Source organism: Lipophrys pholis, assembly GCF_963383615.2.
Source record: "Lipophrys pholis genome assembly, chromosome: 1".
Lineage (NCBI taxonomy): Eukaryota > Metazoa > Chordata > Actinopteri > Blenniiformes > Blenniidae > Lipophrys > Lipophrys pholis.
Window position 1 is genome coordinate 35,841,768 of NC_137635.1, and position 24,067 is coordinate 35,865,834.

A 24,067-nucleotide genomic window follows, 5' to 3' on the forward strand; every position below is an offset into this window, starting at 1 on the left:
GCTCAAACGAACCCTCCTCATTTCTTCTCATTAAGACGAGGGAGCCAAGACGGATTTTGTTTTCTTCGCTTGTGGTAATTTTAGACACTCTGATGAGTGATGTGTGAATTATTTTTACAACTAGAGTAAAACAAAGCTAAACAGAATCCTCAAACACCACCTTTTGAAATGAAGGCACTATTACTTATTTACTTGTGTTTTCTGTTGATATTTACTGACTAATCTATTGTAGGAATTTAACAGTACAGTAACGGTGATGTAGTAACCATAACTAACACAAAAATAACATGTTTTGGTGAGACGTGGTGAAGTTATTTGATATGGATTGCATGGCCTTTCGTTGTATTGTGATCATCATTTATATTCATTCGGTTAAATTCAATGGCGGGACAGTGTATGGTCATTCCCTCTCCCAGATCTGAAATTCCCGTGATCAAACTGTGATTTTCTGATTCGAAAAATGACAGAATTATTCTAAATCATCATTGACAAAATAAACAGTGTATTCTTTTTAATTGGTTAATTGATAAGAATCATTTATTTCAAACACACACCATCACTCAGGTAAAACTAATATTTGACACTAATGCCAGTTCAAGTTCCCTCATGAGTTTGTGAACAGTACTTCGATAAACTTAGGTAAAAAGCTTTTCCTACAACTTTTCCGACTCATCTTGCCTAAAGCAATGCCTATGTGAAGCAAATCCTAGATGGTTTGCTGTCAAGCCTCGGTAAGTTTTACATAAAAATGCTCCTATACCATCACAGAAATGTCATGGGAAGTAAATAACCTGTACAGAAATACCTTAAAAAATAGTGTTGCTGACCTAAAATTTGCTTTAAATACTAGAAAACTGTGGAAATCGTCCTCTAAAATGTTAATGCTTATATTCTCTGAGATATGAACGACACTGGAAAAGTGTTTGAGTCAGCAATACAAAATTAAGTAACATGTTAACGCATGTATAATTCGCAACTTCTTTGACCATTTATAAGTAGAAATTGACTTCTGCTAATTATTAATATAACATAAGGTCTAACTGTGTTACACATTTCTACAAAAAGTGGGTTGGATTTAAAAAAATATATAAATAAAAAAAAAGATTTCGTCCTATAAATAAAAGGACCGTGAATGCATCGGAGATGCACCTGGGACCACATGAATTATGGGTTACCCCTCTGGTGATGTAGTTGTCTGCAATAATTGGCTTAAATTAATGAAACATCCATGACAGCGGTTGTGCACCTGATGACCCGGGACTATGTGAAGCATCTGCCACCACTAATGGTTGCTCAGACATTAAAAAAAAAAAGCCAATCCTTCAGTGTCACAAGAAAAACAATATATGGATGTCACGAGACCATAACGTTGTCCTCTCTGTGCTACTTCATAATAATAATAATAATGATGCATGGGTTTTATATAGCGCTTTTGGGTTTCAGTGTCTTGCCCAAGGACACTTTGGTATGTAGGCAGGCAATCGAGATGGGAATTGAACGGGCATTTTTCCCGATTGAGAGACGACCACACTAGCCCCCGAGCCATGCCCCCCCCCAACTCAACACTGACATCACTACTATAGAATAGCAGCAAAGAAAACAGTGAATTACTTTAGATGCAGATTGAAATATAATCAGTTTATGAGTCTGTTTTCTGTTTGTTTATGTCAACAGCAGGCTCAGAAGTACATATTTCAACAAAGATCCATGTGACCAACTTGGTTTTAAACATGCATGTTTTTTAATAGAAACTCAAAGGTGTCTGAGTGCAAAGAAAAAAGCAACTTATCTTTAATATGAGATTTCAATAGGAAAATAACCCCGATTGAAATGAAGTGGAACTTTCTTTCACAACAGATTTGAAATCCTTCCCTCTTGTTTACCGCGGGTTTAGTTTGTGGTGCCCTTTTAAAAATTGCATCTCCTTTGTCGTTACTCACGCCACAATGTTCTGACCTTTTGAATTATAAGTTCTAAGTACCATTTAAACTTTGTTGCATCAGAGACCATTCCTCATACAGGTTGTTGGAGGAAAGAAGGATGATAATATAGTAGCAGTAATTTACACTGAGTGTGTTACAGAGGAGATCAGATGGAGATCTTTGCTTTCCTGTCTGTGTCACAGAGAATTGTCATACATGTCTCACTCTTGTGTGTCTGGTAGGGAAATATGTGTGTTTTCAATAGAAAAGTCTTATATTTTTGCCTTTTTCTTTTTAAGAACTATTGAGTTATTTTAACCTTCACACAGTCTGTGTCATTAAATACAGCGATTTGGGACTTTTTATGAGTATTTTCTGTATGCAGTGCTGGCGTTTGTTTAGATATAGAACACAGAGGGCTGCACCTCATAGTATTAATGCTATTGTCTTTGTCTCTTGATGCTCATACTGGAGACATTGCTTTGAGTGTAGATATGTGTAAATGTTACATAGTTCATGCAATTTATTTTTACACTCAGACTGTAGGTCTCAAAACACAATGTTCTGTTTGGATTGGACGTCGGCATGATATCGGGGTCTGAACCTTCTTCGCTTGACAATCTGCGAATACTCGCATAGTTGACTGATATAATGTTTTGATACAATGTTCACAAGTACGTACACTCGGTTGTCAAGTGGAAGTGAAATACTGACCACAGAATAAAAGCGGAAAACTGTCAACTGAAGCTGGGTTAGAACATGAAATGAGACTCTAGCTTAATAGTTTGAATACCTCTGGAGAAATGGCATAAATTCTTGTGATTAATTTGCCACTCGCTGAGGTTGATTAATTTTCAGACACAATGATTTCTTTTTAAATAGTGTGAGAGCTTTTGGACTCTGTCTCATTATGCTGAAGTGGGTCTTGGTCTTAATCCAAATTCATGATATATATATATATATATATATTTTTTTTTTTTAATTTTTATTTTTTTTAATTTTTTTAATTTATTTATTTTTTTCCCCAAGTGTGTAAATTTCAATATTCCATGAAAAAAATGGAAAATTCCACGTATATAAAACTTTTTTATAATGATATGCCTCAAAGTACAAGGGAAAGGGTTGTACCTGCCTTCCCCTTGGCCATTTGGAGACACCTCCACCTCTTTAGCTCTGAGAATGGAAGGAGGAGGATGGAATTAATGCTATTAGCCTGTGAAGGACAGAAGCCAAAGGTAACATACTGAGATAAAATGTCTTCACGGTATTTGAATTACCGCTCGTTAAAGTAAGGGCGTTCATGAATGTCACAGTGAATAGAAGCAGAACTGTACTTTATACTTTATATACTTAGTTGAACAATGGAGTTCATATTAGACCATTTTGCACTTTACAGGTTTTCCCAGCTGCAGAGTGTCGATCCAAAGCTGGAATCAGTGGACTCATTATGTAGTTAGGTGGAAATTATAGCTTTGGAGGTCAAAATGACTTTCAGGAGATTGCGCTTCGTAGTCCACAACTGAGCTGTATTCAACAGTCCCCTCTCTGTCAGCCATAAGTACACTGTAATGATTTAGAACAAGACCTTTTGATATGAAGGTTAAAGGGCCTGTAAGACTCATAAAAAGGAACAAAACAGCAACACATCATATAATACAACAACTGTTAGCTCACTTCATGACTTGAAACAGAATAAGTATTTGCCTCCATCTTCCCCTGTCCTCTGGATCCTGAATGCTTCCTGGCAGCTCCATCTCCGACGGTCGGTGGTCAATACACCAACTGTCTCTTCATAAATCATCCCGACTGAGGAAGACACTTTATTTAACCTGGTCTGCTTATTGTAGCTACTTTAAATGTATCCGGGATTATTCTCCATGGTTTTTCTTTTGTTTCTCTTCTTGTTTATCGCCTCTCCCTTATATTTTTCTTCTTTCTCTTTCTTCGTTTTAATGTATCTACATTCTTCTTCCTCTACTTCATTGCTGTAAGGCTGAAATAAATAATTTAGAATTTCATCAAGTTCCCAAATAATGATACATTATTACAAGTGTTTAATATTAATTTATCAATAAAGTATTGGGGGGAAAAAATTCAATCAATTTTGGCTTTTCCAGTTTGTTCATGTTTAGCAAATATACTAGAATCTCTTTGTGTCTTCGAAAAAGGGAACTTATAGAACAAGTTGGTCTTTTTTTAAAATCCCATAAGCATTAATTCTGCAATCAGGAGAGCTTTTTTTTCTTCTTCTGTGCTTTCACACAACACAGTGACTGTAAATATATTCAGTTTTGAGCATGATTTCCCAAATTTCCACCCCCCCCCCCCCCCCCCCCCCACACACACACACACACACACACACACACACTCTCTCTCTGCTTACACACTTCAATTCCCTCTCCTTTTTTCCACATTTTATTTTCATTTGGCAGCTCTCTTCAAGACGTTGTGTAAATAACTCATTTCCCTCTGATCTATGATCTGATGAGCGCTCTCCTCAGCTTTCCCCAGAGGCCACACGGAAACACTGTTAACACCTTCTTGAAGCGGCTGATTCTTCTGGCTTTTTGAGCTGCATTGCCCGATGTTTGATAATCGTTTGTCAGTCTTTCTTGCTCCTTGGCAGACTGATAAATCGTGATGAGTCCTGATCTTCTTTTGGAGATTAGCTGGTTGCATGGCAGAAGAAATGACTGAAGGAATGATCAAATTAGTTTTTTTTTTCTTATTTTCCTTTCTTATTATGGTTATACCATGAAAGTATTTTGAGATATTCAAAATATAATCAATGCAAACGACTTGTTTTTGTGTGTACTCTATTAATTCTGAGTGGGTGTTTCGAAAGAAAAAGAACTTGTGTAGATTGAGAATAACCTACAAAGACATCAATTGTTTTCAGAAATGCCAGCAATTATATGTATATTTATATATTTTGCAATTTATTGATGGAGGTTATTTTTGATAACCTTTGAACTGAAAAACAAATGCAATTCATTTGCAGGGGCTAGATTTGGATTTTGTTAAGACACAGAGCTGGTGGACTCAAAACACAACTTCAAACGATTGTGTTTTACTTTAAAGTATTTTATTTTGCTCAGAGTTAAAAGAAAAAAAAGAAAAGAAAAGGTTCTCACAAGGAGGATATAAAATTCAAATTCCCAAAACAGGCTACAGGGTCAAAAATTAGCACAAACAAAAAAACTAAAGTCATGGATACCGGGTACAAGACGACACAGTCTTGGACAGAAAAAGACGAACTGGCAACAGGGTGATGTGCGATGGGGAATAATTATACCTGAGGTAGGGGAGAACAGGTGAAACCAATCAGGGGTGGAGTAGACAATCACTGCGGAGGGAGATTGATACAAAGGGAAGGAATACGTATATGCGAGTACAAGGAAAAGCAAACAAAAGACACGGCGTGAGACACTAAACATTGACACACTGGACAAGACATCACAGATTTGAACTTGTGCTGAAAATTAGGCATGCATCAATTTACTTACTATTAATTCAACAACAATCATCACTGCTACTAAAATCACTTTTATTTTCCAAAGAATGTCATGTTCTTTTCAAAAGGCAGAGAAATTACCAGTTGTTTTTTTTTTGGGGGGGGGGTTGAAATTGTAAATGTGTCACTTTAAGACTTGTCAAATACACATTTTGGCTTTCGTTTTAACTGTGGAGTAGTTTATTATGTCTAATATGGATATCTAACACACACTTTGTTCCTCTGAGATTTCTGCAGACTGTATTGTGCTGATGAATATGTACCGAAGCAGATGATACCTCTTCATTTTGATCGCCTTTGAGCAAATTATTTCATCTTCAATTGATTCGTGGAAATTCAAACTCTGCAAACTCTGCCTATTGTAAAGCATTAGAAAAGCGAGAAAAAGCAGTAGGCGATTTAGCAGAAGTAGGAGGTAAAACTGATGCTCAAGATTATAGTGATTTGACCATATATATATATATATATATATATATATATATATATATTCTTGATGCGCTCAGGAAATATTGCAGACTGAGTAATGTCTGATTGGTCACATCACATCTGGAGCTGGCCTGCATGCCTTGTTTGGCTCAGTTCCAGCCGGTGTAAATGCATATTTAATTTTTTTTTCTTTTTTACAGTCTGGCTTCATTCCCGAGAAAAACCCTTTAGCAAATCCAGAAAAAAACAACCCCCTCCAACCCACCTTTTAGCTTGTATTACATTTCCGCTGCTGAGAAAGTGGCCATATCTTCCTACCTGTTCTCAGTGTTTTGTTCTAAAAATGAGTGCAGTCAAATGTATAAACCTAATAGCATCAGTTCAATCGAAACACGGACCACAAAAACAATATTTACTAGGGAAAAGTCAGTTTGAAGATATTTCTAAAGAGCTTGCGGTTGACCCCTAAATCCTTTAATTAACTAATAAAATAGGTTTGTGTTTACAGTTTCACACAATAATTAGCTGCTATCAGGAGGTATGACCCTGTCATCTGTAGGAGCTCGCACGATTTTCTCGTGCGGCGCCGTCAGCTCAAATGTCGGCTTAGTACACAGGTTTGGAAGACTGCCGTGTAATATCCCTGGCATACTTTGGCTCCCCAAAGGAACAAATCATTTCAATTTTCCCTCCATCTTCCCGCGGTGTTTTCTTCAGTGGTTCCCTCTGGAAAATGGAAAATATTTCAGTGAGGCTCTAAGAAGAGCAAAATGACCACTGCAGGTGAGATGTAATAAACGCTTCAGTGGCCTCACAGACCCGAACAAGCTAGAATCATCTTCTTTTTATCAAAGGTGAAGGGATATTTAACAAATAAATTGTGTGGCGCACAGCATGTGGATGTATCCAGACTGTAATTAGTCGCAAAATAATTTTGAACTCAGACTTGCTCGGAGTTTCATCATTGGCTCAGTCTCTGTTCAATAGGTCCCCTGTGAATAAATGAAAACAAAGCAACAGGCAATTATAGTAGAAAAATTGGTTTGTAAGATAACATCAAGTTGACTGCGAAAGGGAAGGAAGCTTACCGACTTTTCTCTCCGGGAAAACAGAGGGGTGCATAGGGAGTCGGGAACAAAATGTTGTCGTTTTAGTGCCACGGAGGTCATCATTTTCTCTACCCAGGCAAAGGTTCATAGTGGTATTATTACCCCGGCTCCTGTTTATCATCAGCCGCACTGTTCCTCTGCTGGAATAGCTGTGTGATTTAGAATCTGTGAGGAAACACTGAGGTCCGCTCCACTCCGTTCTTCATCGCCACCAATCTCAGGCACTTATGCTGTTCTGTTGGGTGATCTGCTTATTGACCTTGCAAAAGGTTTACGGGGAACGGGAAAATCACGGTAACTCAAAGCGACTGTTCGGAGCAAGGTTAGAGCAATGCATTCACTGTGCGTTTTATCTCACAGGTCCACTACTTTGCATAGCAATCGCGCCAGTAAAACTCTGAGCTTTTCTCAGTGTGATTGTGCTTGATGCATTAAACATGCAGGTGTTTGTAATTCATGGAAATAGATGCCTCTTCATTAACTTAAACCGAGATCAGGGTGTCTCGGACTGTCTCGCGGCACAGAATTCTGAAGCACATTCTTTTATTTACGGTTCCTCATTTCTTTTCACCACCAGACACATTGAAACATGATCTGAAGACTTGTGATGTCCCAATCAATTTTAATGAGACCAAAGTGCAGATTGTTGACAGCAAGGCATTAGTAATTGAATGGTGGTTTAGATTTAGAATCATTAGATGGTTTGAAAGTGATATATTTCTTGATTCCGTCTTTAAAGCGGCATTGATATTTACTGATAATAAAGGAAAGGCTTCATTTAAAATGGAAAGCTTTCTAAATTGCAGTGGTATAAAAGGACATTGATTATTATATTTACTTACAACCGTCCTGTCTCTTAGAGAAAGTTGCAGTTTTCGATGTGTTATCAACTCAAGTGTATTTCGTTTATACATTTGATATAAGATTGGGTGAGTAACTTAAGGGAAACAATGAGTAGAACTATTATGTCTATTTTGCCACATAGAAGATATTTGTCTGCTTCATCTTCTTTTTTATATGTTGGGTTTGAATGTTGGCTCATAATAAAAGCAAAGGACTCATTTATTTTTATTGAATCTCATAATGACTAAACTGACGCAATGAGTTGTGCTGCAGTCTCGTTGGTACCACAGGTTTGACCATTCCACGATGTATCTAAAGACTTACTTAAATGTGTCTCAGATGTAATTATTTGTTTGTTGCAGTTTTTTTGTACGTTATATTTATGACATAGGAAACAAAATATAAAATAGAGGTCTGCAGGTCAGGGGAATGCTCTTTATTTTCGGTGTATTTTCCGCTTGCACTTCGAGACCCTCTGTCCTCGAGCAACACGCTTCTCTGGATTGACTTGAACTTGCTTTTACATCGAGTACTTCTGTAGGGGTTGTGAGATACGAAACAATTTACCTATTCACAGCCTCAATCATAGCGTCTTGTTTAGCAACAGTGAGGCTAATGACGTAAACACCTGCTCCGACTACAAGTTAGGAGCAACATTTCCACCCGGCAGGTTTGAAGCCATGCGCAGCAGGCAGTCCCTCATTTACTCAGCAAGCCTAAGTAAACGCTGTGCTGTATGCACCAAACTCAAATTAGGCCTCAGCAGTGATATCACACAAACACAGATGCACAAGACTAAACACAAATGCTCTCCGCTGTCACTCTTTCCCATCTTTGCAGAGAGGAGCTGATGATCAGCTCGTCCTTTGACTCTCTGGAGGTTCTGCTGGACTCTTTCGGACCGGTCAGAGACTGCACCAAAGACAACGGAGGCTGCAGCCGCAACTTCCGCTGCATATCTGACCGAAAGCTTGATTCCACCGGATGTGTGGTGAGTCATTTTTCTTTCATAAAACTCCTGCCTGGAAGCTGTCATCTATCAGCCACAGTAGCAGAAAAAAAAAAAAAAAAAGGACCTTCTGGATATAGATTCTGTTCTCCATGCAGTCTGTGCACACCCTTTATGATTCATACAACATGAGGGCACACCGTATATTTTTGCCACCTTCAATGGATTCAAATATCTTTTTCCCTCCCCCACATACGTGGTTATTAGAGCATTGCTTGGTATTCCGTTTCCAGACTATCCCGTCGTGGTCATCAGTATTTAGGCCGGTCCTGTATTAATATTCATAAGCCAATCTGCACTGCATAAAGACCCACAATCTCTATTGTTTCTGAGTCCACAGTTAGACTTTGTCTCTTGTCTTGTGTGCAGCAGCCTAAGCCAACAACACATTCATTACCTCCAGGTGGTGCTTAGCAACCAGGAAATGTAGCAGCCAGGTTTGTTTTCTTCTCCATCTGTTGGAGACTCCAGCATTACCGCTCTTGTTGTTTGCAGATTCTTAGCGCCGTCTGCTAGTGTTTTGCTTCTTCTAAATCCCACCACCCTCTATCGATAAGCTGTCAGGCACCATCACCCCCAACAATTTAATTTCTTTTCAAGTACTTTGATGCACTCCGGTGAAGCCTTTTCAGGTAGGCTCAGAAGATATCTATTTATGCAGTCCAGTGTGCTTATCTCCTGCGCATCTCAAGAAGAGAGGGACACTTTATGAGGTGTTTTTAATGGGAAAGAAAAAAACAACAACCCACATGATTCATAAATGACAGTGTAGGGATACAATTCCACACAATTATACAGTATATGTTGGTGGTATGGTAAACAGAAATACACAAAGGGAGCAGTGTGGAAGACATTTACTGACTCCATCCTACATCGTCGGATTCTTAATCGCAGTTGAATATATCAATTGAAGCTATCATACACTTCCCTATGTGGTATATATATGCAGTGTCTTCTTTTTTTTTTTTTTTTTTTTGATGTCACAAAGTACAAATTCAGCCCTCCTTCCCATGGATATTTCCCTTTTCACAAACAGTTTATGTTTTAAAATGGGGGAAAAAGAGAAGCTATTAATTACAAATCTAATACAGATGGGTTCAGAATGGATTGCCTCTTCAGTCACAGTTCCACAGAATGGAAATGTAATCCAATGTATTTACTTGCTCTCTACTCACTTACTACCTTGAGCAGTCTCTCATGTATAGTTTGTGGTTCTTCATTGTATGACACTAGTCTGCAAAAAAAAAAAAAAAAAAAAAAAAATCAATGAGAATGAAGCCTTGTGAGCCCCCAACATGACCATCATCATCCTCTATATCGACCTACCAGACTAGAGTTATGGGCATATCCCCAGCGATCACATTTGTTCTTTTTAAAGAAGTGCTCACACCTTCACTCGATCATTGATTATTAGATGTCAACGGTTCAGGACCCCACCGAACACAAACTTTGTGTGCAACGATTTTGCTCCAGCATTGATTCCTCACATTCATTGCAGCATTAGCGTCCTGTTCTCAGAAGTCAGGGGTCATAAAAGCAAAGGCAAGGATTTATTTATTTTTATTAAGTTTGATGGTGATATATATCGAATAGAATTTAATATTACCGTTTCAGAAAGAACAAGACAATATGTAGTAGCTCAAGCCTATCGATGCAAAATGAAGTAAAAAAAAAAGTTTGAAAGATAAAATGGTGTGTTCATGTTCATACCCCTACGATTATGCATTTACCGAAATGGTTTAACCCTCAACTCATCAATTACATATCTCTTGTTTTGATCTGTTAATCGGTGAAGTTATGGTGACTGACGAGTCATTACTTTTGAATCTTTCTCTTTAAATATGCTTTTAAAAAAAATACTGCATTATGCACGCTGTATTATGTAGCCACCCTCCATTGTGATGGAATAATTTGTCGCCCCTGAAGCAGTGCAACAAAATATTGGGATTGTACATAGGTTTTCTGCTTTTGAAAAGTCGTTGTGACTAGAAACCAATGGCTATTTTAGGATGGCTTGGTTTTCTTGATCAGCCTTACCAACAATTTATGTGTCCTTTAATTCATTTTTAAACGATTTGAACGTAACAAATTTAAATGAAATGGAGTGAGAAAGCCACAGCAATATTATTTTCTAATAAGCAGTAAACACGAGGCACAGCTGAATGTGATGGGACTGTCATCCCCCTGGTTATAATAAAGCTGCATCACACTTCACGGCAATGTCATGTTTTAGTAGTTTCACATTTTACTGTATTTCAGGCAGTGGCAACAGACAGTCCAATCAGCTCTGCCTTTCCACACCTTGGGCATCTATTTCACAGTGTTACATGGTCTCTAACTGTGATTTTCAGCTTCCACTGGAGTGTCTCTTCTTATAAATTCCAAGACCCTTTTGGCTTTTTGCCATCCAGTGCAACTTCAACAGCTGTGATATGAAGAAATGAGGCATCTCTCATATGAGCCTGCAATGCCCTGCTAATGCAATAAAGCCTCTGAGCCCTTTTAACACTTACATATGCCGTTCTTGCAAAAACAAATGCTCTGAAAATCACCTTGTTTACTATTTGTGTGCTTGTAAATGTCACAAACTGTCTGCTCAGGCACCGTAAATCTTCTGGCAGAGCAATTAAATTCCCCCCTGAATGTCTTATTGCTGCCCCGATACTGTGAGTTCCCATCACATTCAGGCCTGAGCGATTCACTTATAAGAATTTGTCACACATAACTTTTCAGTGAAAATCAGCCGACAGGAGCTGGGCTCTGCTTGTAACACACGCTTTTTAAATCTGCTCTGTGAAAGGAATCTTGCAGGTTGAATCAACATTTCACTGAAAAGTCAAGAGTGAAATATTCATCCAATTTCCATTCTATACCAAGGGATGACAGAGCGATAGCTTGAGCCTGAGCTTTGAAGTCTCAGGGGCATTTGATTATGTTTTTCCCATTTAAAGCATTTTTTTCACTTTTCACCCATGTGGAAACGAACTGGGTACATCCAGATATGTTGTTGTCACACTCTTTATTTATACATATCCACGGTATGATTTTAAACAACAGCTTGGTTTCAATTAGCTTTTTTTTTTTGGGGGGTTTGTTTTTTTTAATGATGCAGTGTGTTGCAAATCCCTGCCAAAAGCATCAGGACAAGAAAAAATAAAGGTCTCTCTGAAATCACTCTCGTGTTGCTCCACAGAGAAACTGTGGAAAAAAGACTTCTGTCCAACGCTTTAAGGTGTCATGAGATGCTACTTTTGTATTTTATTAATTATTGACAGTCCTGTTTTGCGCTCCTCTCTGAATAAACTGTATTCTAGCATTTGTCAGAACATATGAGAAACAGTAGCTGTAATTGTTCTTAAGGTTTGTTTTTTTTCTCACAATTTCCAAATGTATGATTAGTGTATTTCAACAACAAAAATGGGCTGCTGAGCCCTCTGGAGAGGAGTCTGGACAATATTTCAGACAAGAATGGAAATGATTTTAAAAAGAACCGGGGAATAAAACTCGAGCAGGATAGCTGTGATGCTTTATTTGGAAGAAGAAACTGTTTACAAGGCTGTCATCCCCCCCCCCCCCCCCCCCTCAAATTTATTACTTTCAAACATGAACCTTAATCAACAGAGTGTTTCGTCTTCTGTCCAAGTTAGTTCAACTTGAATCTGAATCACTCTCAAATAAGAGGGAAACACAGTGTCTCTAACAATGTGTTTGATTTGAATCCCATGCATTGTGAATATGCACAGCAGGCAACGCTTTGTACTTAAGCAGTGGCTGTTGTAAATTGCGCCGATCCTCTGATCTATATGTGCCCCTGTTGCGTTATCCGATGTATGCAAATTCTCTGAGACTACAAGGCAGCAATTGCACCACTAACAAGCGCAACATCATGACTGACAGTAGGTAGCAATTTTTCTCACCTATTTTTTCCCTCCGAATGTCATCTGTCCTATAAAGAAAAAGAAAAAACAAAAGTGACAAGCTTACAGGCTATTTAAATTTGCAATTTACACCTTGTTTGTGACATGTCCTCCATTTGGATTTATACATATTAATTACAGTGCATTCACACCAGTCTGCCAATTTCTATTATGTGAAGTGCACTTGGAGAGGTAATGCCAGCTGTTTTTTTGTTTTTTTTCCTGTCTGTATTAAAAGCAAAAGTTGATAATTGATGCATTTGGCAGGTCCCGATGATGTTTATAGAGACGGTAATATATTCCGACGCCACACTAAATTTGCTTCAATTAAATATCAGACACTGTGGTTCAATATATGCTCATTTTGATTGCAGTATTTATTTGTTGGAAACTTCAGGCTAAAACCTTTACAAGTAAAAGGCGAGGCGAGCATTTTGATTTGTAATTTTGGAGGAGAAAAAAAAGAGAGTTACATCAACAGACATGAACTGCAAAACATGGAGGAGAACATTGAAAGATTAAAAGATGAACACATTGTTAAAAGCATGGAAAAAAAGTAAACAAAAATAAGAATAAATCAGTCATTTTTGCAACATCCCACCAAAGGATATTTACCTGGATAAGACACTCAGCATGAGAGACATGTTCGCTTGCTGAAGCTTAGACTCAGAAACTCCCGTGCAACAATAGTAGAAATAGCATACTGTTGATCTTCGTACAGTTCTAAAAAGGTAAAGTGAGCCACAATAAAGAGAATGAAGTGCTGCATGCAGCTTTGGAGCTGCAGGTTGCAAACTTCTGGTTTATGGTTCTTTAGGGACAAATAAAAAATGAACATCCATTCATGCACTCCAATGGGAGGCACATCAACTAAGTCCCTATAATGAGGGGAGGATAGCTCTGCGGTATTATATCTTATCTTCGTCCTACATTAACCAAACAGAGATTAGAGTATTGTTGGAAGAAAAGTGCACTATGAAATCATTGTGCCAGACATCAGCTTGCAGATTTTGGGAGAAAGGAGAGGTTTCGGTTTGCAACTCTCCCTTTTAGTAAGACTGACTGCGTCTTGATTAAACTGAATTTAAAGCTATGAATAAAACCATTTTACCTGCCCCACTTTAGCTCCATAAAATGTATTTACTTTATTTATTGACACTCCCATTAGAACTATGAATGAGCCTGCAAGGTCTATTTTGCACTGTAATCTGCAGTCGACAGTACTTCACAGGTGAAACTGAACTGTGGCGTCAGTGAGTGTTTTAAAGTGCATTGCTTTCTAAGTGTTTTCATGTACATGCGCTTCAGTATATGCCTTCCCTCTGTGATCTCGCCCCATATCTTAGGTGTTTTCCTTCATTTTGCAGACTGTGCCTGGAAGTCGACCTCATGCACTGCAGCTACTGTCTCACTAAATCAGATGCTAATTACACACAGCTTGCGAGCGCAAATTGAATGAAAGCGGCAGCAAAAATTTGCCCCGCTCTTTTATTTATGTAAATCTGGCCCAGAATGTACACAATTATCAATCATGAAGGAGATAAGACGAAGCAGGTGAGTGAGGAAAAGAGTTTATAAATTATGTTTCGAGCATAATCTTGGGGAGAAAAAAGGAAATGCCCTAATTTGTTGACAGAGTGTTTGCTTCAAATCCTTGCGCTTATGGCAGTTCCTCAGAATTGACCAATATTGTTTTCAAATGAGACGTCATTAAAAGCTCATTGTAACGTGCACCTATTAACATCATCGCGAGTGAGTGAAGCCAGCGATCTTCACCCACACACAAACACATCCCACTGCTGTCCATCAGCGCAGCAGAGCTCTCGGCTGCCGTTGCATATATTACTGTGTGTTTTAGTAATTATCTTGTGACTGTCGGCTTATAAATGAGCCTCTCATCCGTCTAATCAGGGAGGTAAACTGGCTGGGCCCCAGCGCTCCGATTCCACCCTAATCAATTAACACCTTGTCTTAGTCCACTTTGCCAGTAGCTGTCCTGTCTACGTTTAATATCTCTCCTTGTGCGAGAGTCGGCTGATGCCGGCGGTCCACACTGACCGACCCAATCTTCACTGATGTATTGCAGTCCTGGGGAGAGGCAGCGGGCGACGCCACTGGAAGCGAGAGCGTAATAATCACACGATGATTGTGAGATTAATTAGCTCCGTCTTGTCACTTGTCTCCTCTGCGAAATGGTAGAAAACGAGGATGTTGTTGACAGAACAGATTGCCACGAAGATGGAATGCTGAGAATAGCTGGGACACAGCCAACAAGCTCCTGGAGGAAGAAAGACTTGCATGCGAGATATAGACAAGTGGGCGAATAATGTACAGTGTGACTGGGGCAAAGTTTATGTCAGCGATGTGAGTGAAATAGCTTAATTAGAAAGGTATCTAAGAGATCTAAAGGCAAGTCACAGATTACTATTGATCTGTTAATCAATCCTCTATACCTGCTCTGTCCATACTAGGAGCCCATCCTTGCTAACACACGTTAAGAGGACACGCAATCACCTACACACGTTAACTTTGTCACTGGATTTGCAACAGATAACTGCAGGCTCATGAAATGTCGGTAGATGTAAGCTCACGGAGACCATGAAAACACCTTTAAATGCCAATAAAAGAAGCTAATTATAAATACTGAAGTGTAAAATGCAATTTGAACAAGTTGCAATTATTTAAGATATTTGAATTACAAACTAGAATACACAAAGACTCACAAAGAGTGGGGACAAAATCAGGTTGGGCCCAATCCAACACAGAGCATTCATAGCATTATAAAACAAAAACAACAAAAGCAGATGACCTCCATTTATACACATGGCTATATTCAGAATCTTTAACATAATGTGCATGTCCACGGTCTGTTGGAGGACTTTGTGATACTTAGCTAAAACCATGCAGACAAAATTGGAACACGTAAAACTCCACAAAGAATACATTTAAACCATAAATAGATCAAAATACACGTGGATGTGAACTGCACAGAGATAATGTTAACACGGTTGGAATTCACATCTTTAAATGACATAAATTCCCTTTAAATTAGTCTAAATAGTTTGTTCAACACAAAAGAAGGGAAGTAGAAATGGTACAAATAAAGGCAGGTTAGTTCTTTGTATGCATATGGTTTTGTTTGGGCACCCTTTTATTTTCAACCTTTTCTCACTGGCAGTTCCATTGAGCTCAAGATCTCCTCTGCAGGGTTCTAGGTAGCAGCCATAGCTACGTCACAAGATGACATAATTCACACAAACTGCTGTAAGTACCACACTCTTAAAAATGTGACAGATACACTGGGCACACTAAAAAGCAACCACTGAGATGAACAAAGCTGCAGTTTGGAAATATAATTATATTCTCTCTTGTCAGCATGGAGACAGCCACTTCAGAATTATGATACTGTTTCCTCAGAACTGCAGGACATAACGCTTATAGAGTATGAAGTCTGTACACAGTCGGGAAGAAGATTTTTTTCTTTGCACAATGGACAACGATTACCAAGTAAAATAATGATCCTTTCATGAGATTGTTTTAGCTTGCTGTGCATCAAAGTCTTTCCCACAGTTGATGTTATTATGTACCTTAGTGCTATGGTAATAAATCCACATGAGGTACAACCATTCAGTGACATATACATGTGATTACACATTCCAGCTGAGCATGTCTCTGTTAATCTATTTCAGGGAAAAAAAAACAACTGTGTATACTAGTAGCTGTGCCATTATATACTCTTCTCAATAAATTACAACCCACGGTCTAAAATCATGAAATTTTGACAGCTCCACTTGAGTCTGATGTGAAAAGTACCTTGTCAAACAATGACAAGGATTGTGAATCACCTACAATGAGCAGTGATATTTCCATCATTCATATAAGCTCATGCCATCCATCTCATAAGTCCACACAAACTACCAGCATGCTTTTTAAAACAAATAATATAGACAGTCTTCTTGAAACTAATTTGAGGGGTCAGTCAATATTAAACACATTTAAGCCTAAACTAATCAATGTGACATACATAAACACTTCTAATGTGGTTGCCTGCCTTTGTCTTGTACCAAGTCTTTCACTCACCCGATTGTTAGTTTCTTCTTTTGTCATGCTTGTTCAGGCTTCTCGATGACCATTACCAGATGTTTTTTCAACTGCTATGTAGGGTTGCTGATGGCCTTGTCCACTCCTAAACTTTTCATTTTGAACCCTCGTCTTTCTGTGTTATCATTTTCCACTTCTTGACAGAGAAACCATGAACAAGTGTTTACATCAGCAATTACAGATCCCATTTGAGAAGCACCTACGCCAGCCCACAATACCGCAGTCTCAAATATGTTTTCATTGTTTAGCACATCCTTTCCATTGCCATCAATATCCGTTCAGATAACTTTGTTCCTAAGCTTTTGCAGCTCTTCTCTATACTTTTATTCAAATTTCCTCTCTTCCTGCTGCAAGTGGTCACCACTTTGAATGGATTCTGTATTTCTGCAGTTGAAATCTCTTTTGAATGGAGGATTGAGATCCTCACTATGGACCTTTGAAGATTGTTGCTGAGATCGCGGTCATTTATATTGAGGGATTTTCTCCCACGTCTCAAAATTCAGTTCTGTCGCGGCCTTTTTTGAGATCATTTGCTTATACATTTGATAAATATATATATATATATATATATAGGTTTTCATGCTCTCTCCAAATTGCTCATTTGACTTTGGACAATGGTTCAATTTGGTTTATGCATTGTCTTTCTCAACTTTAGAATGATTGAAACGCAAAGCATTATTAGCCATCTTCCGAATTTAAACCCATATATACTGTACAGCAAAATCAAATGATTTGCGCTTGCTGTGCTGCTAAATATATAGGACCACACAACACTGCATCATAGCGACACAGTAACTACACTATGTATAGTTACACCTAATACCTTCTCTTACCAGGTGGTTTTTAATAACAGTCCTGAACGGCACCATGTTGGGTGCTGCTGGCTAAAGCACTCCTTCTTCTCGCCACTTTGTATTGGCGTACTTCCCTTTAGGCAGCAAAAACCAATCTTGACTGGGATCGCATTTTGGGACACTAAGCAGTGTTGAGTGGAGTCAATACCTGGCAGAGATATAGCCAGACCTCAGCCCTAAAGAAGAATAGGAGCACATTAGATTGTCACTACTGATGTTTTCTCTCCTCGGGCCATTGGCTGCGTGTGTGTGTGTGTGTGTGTGTGTGTGTGTGTGTGTGTGTGTGTGTGTGTGTGTGTGTGTGTGTGTGTGTGTGTGTGTGTGTGTGTGTGTGTGTGTGTGTGTGTGTGTGTGTGTGTGTGTGTGTGTGTGTGTGTGTGTGTGTGTGTGTGTGTGTGTGTGTGTGTGTGTGTGTGTGTGTGTGTGTATTGGGATTATCATTGTGGGGAAATGATATTCAAAAGTGCTGTTGTTGGTCGTACATTTACTCCTAGGTGGTAATTGATAATGGAGCAATATCACGTTGAACGTACTATAATACATTTTTGCCGTTGTGCAGACACTTTCCAGCACTATTTAACATGTCATCTACATCAAGTCTTTGTGAATGTGTGCAGATTTATGAGCAAGAAAATAAAAGTACTTCACTACGAAGGAAAGAAACACAGTTTAGATTTCATAGAGATGCAGGAAATGACTCAACTGAAGTGTGAACGTCGCCACATAAATCCTTTTTTTGTCAGCAGAAAAGCATAATTAATTAGGGAATATTCTGTTGTTGCACATAACCTCCTGCACACAGTGAAAAATAAAGTGTTTCACCTGATTTCATGAAACCTATTCCTCTCACTTTCTAGAAACTTAAAGTAAAAACTTTTGAGTTAATTTCTTTGGACAGGTGTTCTACACTAGGGGGGGATCCACACTCTTGTCGCGCCCATACTTTTGTGCCTTCATGTACAATAGTCCCGGAAAGTGTGAAAATGGAAATTTCACATTTTTAAAGAAGGAAGAACGACAAAGAGTGGGTCCATTTCAGTAGTGGATCCAGTCGGTTCAATTAAACATGCTGTCCTTAATGTGAAATTTAACCAGGCTGAAGTTCCCCCTTCTGAATTGAATTGATTCGAGTCTGATCAATCATTTACCCAACTGTAAAATTGTAGAACTGACAGAGCGCACAGGATCACCCACAAATAAATCATTAAAATTATCCCAAAATTGTCATGTTTATGCAGTTTGCAGCCGTGGAATTTCTCAGCTTGATTTCAAGAGAGCGAGCCAGCTCTGCTAAGTGTCCAACGCAGCCGTCCGTGACCTGTGTCTGACTTTGACTTCATAACCTCAAATAATCCTGTCGGAAAGTCTCGCTCTTCGTGGACCGGAGTGTGAAAACTGCAGAGAGAAGCAACACCACCACCACCTCATTAGTCCAAGAAACTTAAACTTGAAGTCAGACTTCAGCAGGCACTTTTAAATAGACAAGCATTATTTATGCTGTGTGGAAAGTAATGCGTGTGTTGCTTCCTTTTGTCAGAAATCCTGCTCACAGTAACAAGGTCCTTTTTAAGCCGGCAAAGTAAGTTTGTTCCACTAATTTACCAAGTGTGGGCCTTCTTTTAATTGAACGGGAAATGCCACATCTCCTAAGTGCCTAGAGTTTTGTAAACAACTCGCATGCATCACCAGTAGCAGCTCAACGGTGATTGTTCAATCATTTATATTCTAAATGAAAAGAGCACTGCATTCGCATTCCAGCAGTAAATGAAAACACTTGGGGTCAGAAAACATGAGCTTTATCCTTAAAGGTTCTCTGACGCAGTGTGCTCATTTGACCCAGGGCTCCCTCCACATTTTTCTTCCGCACTTTCCTGTGAAGGAGGTGAGCGGGGTTAGTAAATGTCCAAACTGTTCCGTTCTAAACGTACCCACCATAACATCCACGGGAGACTAGAATGAGGATCCGGGAGCGCCGGTATAAGCTGACCTCTGACACAAGTTGCTTATCTAATCACACACTATGAAAAACTTTCTCCAGGCAACTTTCTCTAATAAGAAACATGAAAGGCAAGTGAAAGTATTTGAATAATGTTTTAGGCTGCAAAATGGGATTTCTCTCTGCCTTGTAGTTCGGCGAACATTCCTGTGAGTTTGTTTTTCACAGTGCTGAAGAAACCTTGCAAGTTTTTGGCAAGCGGATTATCCCAATTCTCTATTTGATGCTCCGGTCGATTTTGAATTCCAATACACAGACTTATAACAAAGCTGTTTTATGAGGACATTAAAGTTACGCATGACATCAATACACACGCTTATACAAATCTGTCTTTGGAGGAACATAGGCGAAAACATGTCCCTCATACTTTCATGATACAAATGCAAGAAGAAAGTAACAAGCAAAAAAAGCTTGACGACGGCCTTCTAGTAACATGTTTCTCTTTTGATACCATTAAACTGAAAGTCTTGGTGAGCTGTATAAGAAAACTCTTTGTTTCAGTGTTGAAACAATTGACAGCTGCACATTTGATGAGTACCCCACCTCCCCTTCTGGTAAGTGTATTCCACCCTTTGGTTGCGATACAGAGTTACCAACTGTCAACAATCAACTCATCCGTCACAATCTTGGACAAAAATGCCACATTTTGTTGATGTCTGCTGGCATCTGGATAACAAGTAGCATTTACTAAGTGTGTCAGATACTTTTAATTGAAAAAAAAAAACTAAAAACGTTTGCCATGGTAAAGCTTTATGTTAAACTAGAAACTATCAAACCTGGCATCAAAGCTTCATATATGTAGACATTGAAACAAGGCAGTTAAGTTCTGCACTTTAATAAAAAATAGATTTAGTAAATGTAGGATTGGTTTTACTGCTTGTCGTTGGAACAAATGCTGGAGTAACTAAATGCATTAGACACTTCATTCAGTTTCACTAAACCAGTAGTCAGACAAGTGAAAGTAAATGTTCCATTTCAGAAAGTTCAATGCTTTAGCTTTATGTTACGTGTTTACCTCTGTGTGTGTGTATAGTGATCATCGCCTGCCTCTTCAGAAACACCACAACCTTTCTTTTTCTGACACATGAAAGTATTTTAGTCAATCACTTCACCAAAGAGCCTGAATGACATATTAAAGGCTTCCAGAGGCTTTTGAACTATTACCATTTCATCCCATGGATACCTACAAAAGCTAGTCACAAAATGCACACTGGTATTCAGCTTTTATTCAGTCCAGCATTCAAACTACTGAAACACATCGAGGGTAGAGAATTGTTGGATATAGATTAGAGAAGCAACAGGGACATGGGGAGTTGGCAGTGTTTTGAAACTGCTTCATGTGTGGTCATTCAGTATGCATATTTTCTGCCTTTAAATGTTGTCAGATGAGGAGCTCAAACTGGGATCATTTGAGGCAAATGTAGGCTGAACACTGCTGTGCTGCTCCTGCTTCACTTGTGATAGACAACAGTCATTATTCACACATCTGCAAGAGGTCTTTGTCAGGTCAGTGCCAACGCAAGTCGCTCCTGGCATTCAAACAAACAACCTATTCTGTCTTTTTTTTTTTTTTTTTTTTTTCTTCTCGCCGAGGACAGACTCAAAATTAAATAAAGCAGCAACACAAACAACTAAAGCCTTGCAGGCTCAGACTTGGGAACATAATAGGGCACCACTGTAGTGTTAACACTCCTAACGCTACTTTTGATATGACCTTTTCACTGCTTGTATATTTTATATAGCCTGCATGATATCTTTGGAACACACATATGACAACATGTAGTCGCTTGAGGGGTGGTGAGTGATGTTTAAAGGTAAAACTGAACAATGTAATTTGTTCAATAAATTATGCACGTACATATTCTTGTGGTAGCAGAAAATGATTGTGCTGCAGATCCCACAACAGAGATCCACAAAAACAAAACCTTTTTTTTTTTTTTTTTTTTTTTAAAAATCAAATGCAAATCCAAATCCAAAACTGCACCACAAGGTAACACACATAATGGTTAACCATGTTTTCATATGGTACGTTTGAAATCAAAGCATATTTTTTTAACCAAGTTGTCATTTTAATAAACATACAATTTGAATATGAAGAATTGAGACCACAGTGGCTGGAGTTGTATGGCAGAAAATAGAGCATACAGTAGTCTAGTGTACAATAGTATACAGAAATTACAACCCAACTTTTCTGTCCTTTTTTTTTTTTGGTAAATCTGGATTTTTCTCTGAAAGTGTCACATGGCGGCTGTAATCCGCTGACCTTGTGTGTATGGAAGGTCACCCTCAGAAACGAATCGGTTTTCTGGTGAATGGCATATCTCACTGTTTCAGTCCTCCAGCATTCTACTTCTTCACCAATTCTATCATCAGACAAATTTGAAAAGTTTGTCCAGCTCCTCTTGCAGGGATTTGTTGGTGTTTGGCAGTAGCACAGTGCTGATTCCCTTAAGCCTCAAAAAGCACTGCAGGAATTTATCTCCATTAAGAAACAGGATTAAAAGGCATGGTGGTTCAAGGGGTTTTCCAGAGCAGGCTTTGTACTGCTTGCTTCTTCTACACTGGAGCAGACAGCGCACTCACTCACTGTCTGGTTATTAAATGATCTGAGATAAATGGTGATTACTTTGCCTTCAAAGACTCTTTTGTTAGTGTCAGTGGATGGTCATTAACTGGTGACCTGTACATCATTTGCAGGAGATATATGCCCTTTCCAGCTCAGGGGAGATGCATACTGTAAATGCCACACACAATAACCAATGCAGTTTCCGTAGTGATTCTTTTATAGGCATATTTCAAAATTGCTAAATAGTGCATGTCTCTCATTCTCTTTACTTTGTGGCATTATTTGTTTCTTCCCAAAGATGATTTTCTTTAGGCCACTAAACTTTATTGATCTTTAACCTTCTTCATGTTCCAAAAGAGCTTAAAAACATTAAATGATCCCATATATTTGATTCACGTAGAAAGAAGCTTCACGTTTTCCAATGCTAAATGTGAAATTATTGTCAGTTGTTCAGAGGCTTAAAACATGAATATCTGACCTCGGATTTTGAGGGTTGGAATTCTGCAGCTGAGCCCTCTCAAAGCCCTCGCTAATGTTCAAGACTGCCGCACTGTGAAAGAATTTTTTTTTTACAGCAATCCTTGAAAGCCTTTCGAAACACAGTCCATAACACTTGATCTGCTGCGAGCAAGAATACAGAATCTGTCCTGTTTGACGAGGCCCTGATGGGTGAACCTTCACTGACAGACACTTTGTGTAGCTTTGCTTATATGCAATATTTGAAGTTACATGCAGTTTTTATTTGTTTTTTTACGATCCCTGAGCTCTTAAACTCAAAATAACGTTAGATCATGTGAATTGGGTGCAAGAATTATAAGTTCATCTTTTTTATTAACCTCGAGGGATATAATCATAGCGAGGTCTTTTTCAACCTTTTTAAATGTCGTAAAATGTTTTCGGGGAACAAATTCCATGTGAGGCCTAATTATCCTTTACTCATAAATGTCATATCATTTTAGAGGGGGCTGTAAGACAAAATTGCAGCGTAATCTCATTTCCAAGCGGGTAAATAAATCACTTCTGGACCAAAAAATTTAGAAGAACCTCGCATTCTTTTCAATAAGTATTTGTTCTGGGTTGTTTTTTCTCATTATGCCAGACATTGTGAGTATACAAGGTGTTCCTTTACATGTTGATTCCCTCAAATAAAACAGCCAGTGTCTAATAATCTGAGGATATGTCGAAAGGCTTAAGTGACTGTTCACTTTGGGATTTTTTTAGGGTTAGAAATGATTTGTATAGAAACCTCAACTGATAACCCACAGAGGGAATACCTGATGGGTGTATATTCTTAATGATTACTATCCCACAGATATCTGGACAATAGTCTGGAGTCATCACTATTCCAGCATGTCGGAAGCCTATTATGGCAGTCAATAACCGTAGCTATCTGTGGCTGGCAAGCACCAGTGCAGTGACCCATCAATACAGCTTCCCCTCAGCCTGTGCCGCATATCCACACATCCATTGAGTGCAGTGACTGCCAATGATTTAAAGACTCTGCACCCCGGATGTGTGTGGAGATTCAATGTCTTGTGTGCTCTTTGCATTGCAAGTGATAAATCATGTGTCAGAATAGCCCCTTGCATGGTGACAAAATCAATATCAGTTTATTCGGGGACCAAGACCAGGGACCACTCATTCAGCATGTGGCCTCATTCTGTACAAGTGCTACAACAATAAATATGTCTGTCACCTGTCAGAGCGAAAATGTGAACATGGATGAAATAATTTAGGAAGTTCAAATCATTTGAGGCTGAGAAATGGAGCCCACGTGTTAAGGCTCTGCATTTTTTATTTTTTTTTATTT

General features: G+C 38.7%; 1 protein-coding gene across 3 annotated transcripts in view; it reads left to right on the forward strand.

The window, feature by feature from the left end:
- Nucleotides 1-24,067, forward strand: part of astn1 (astrotactin 1) — a gene marked incomplete at its 3' end in the record, with an annotated part of 367,742 nt that overhangs the window by 145,410 nt on the left and 198,265 nt on the right. For all 3 annotated transcript variants that reach the window (XM_080461072.1, XM_080461073.1, XM_080461074.1), the window contains exon 12: nucleotides 8,655-8,805. In XM_080461072.1, coding sequence (XP_080317198.1) covers nucleotides 8,655-8,805 — 151 coding nt within the window. The remainder of the gene's footprint in view (nucleotides 1-8,654; nucleotides 8,806-24,067) is intronic.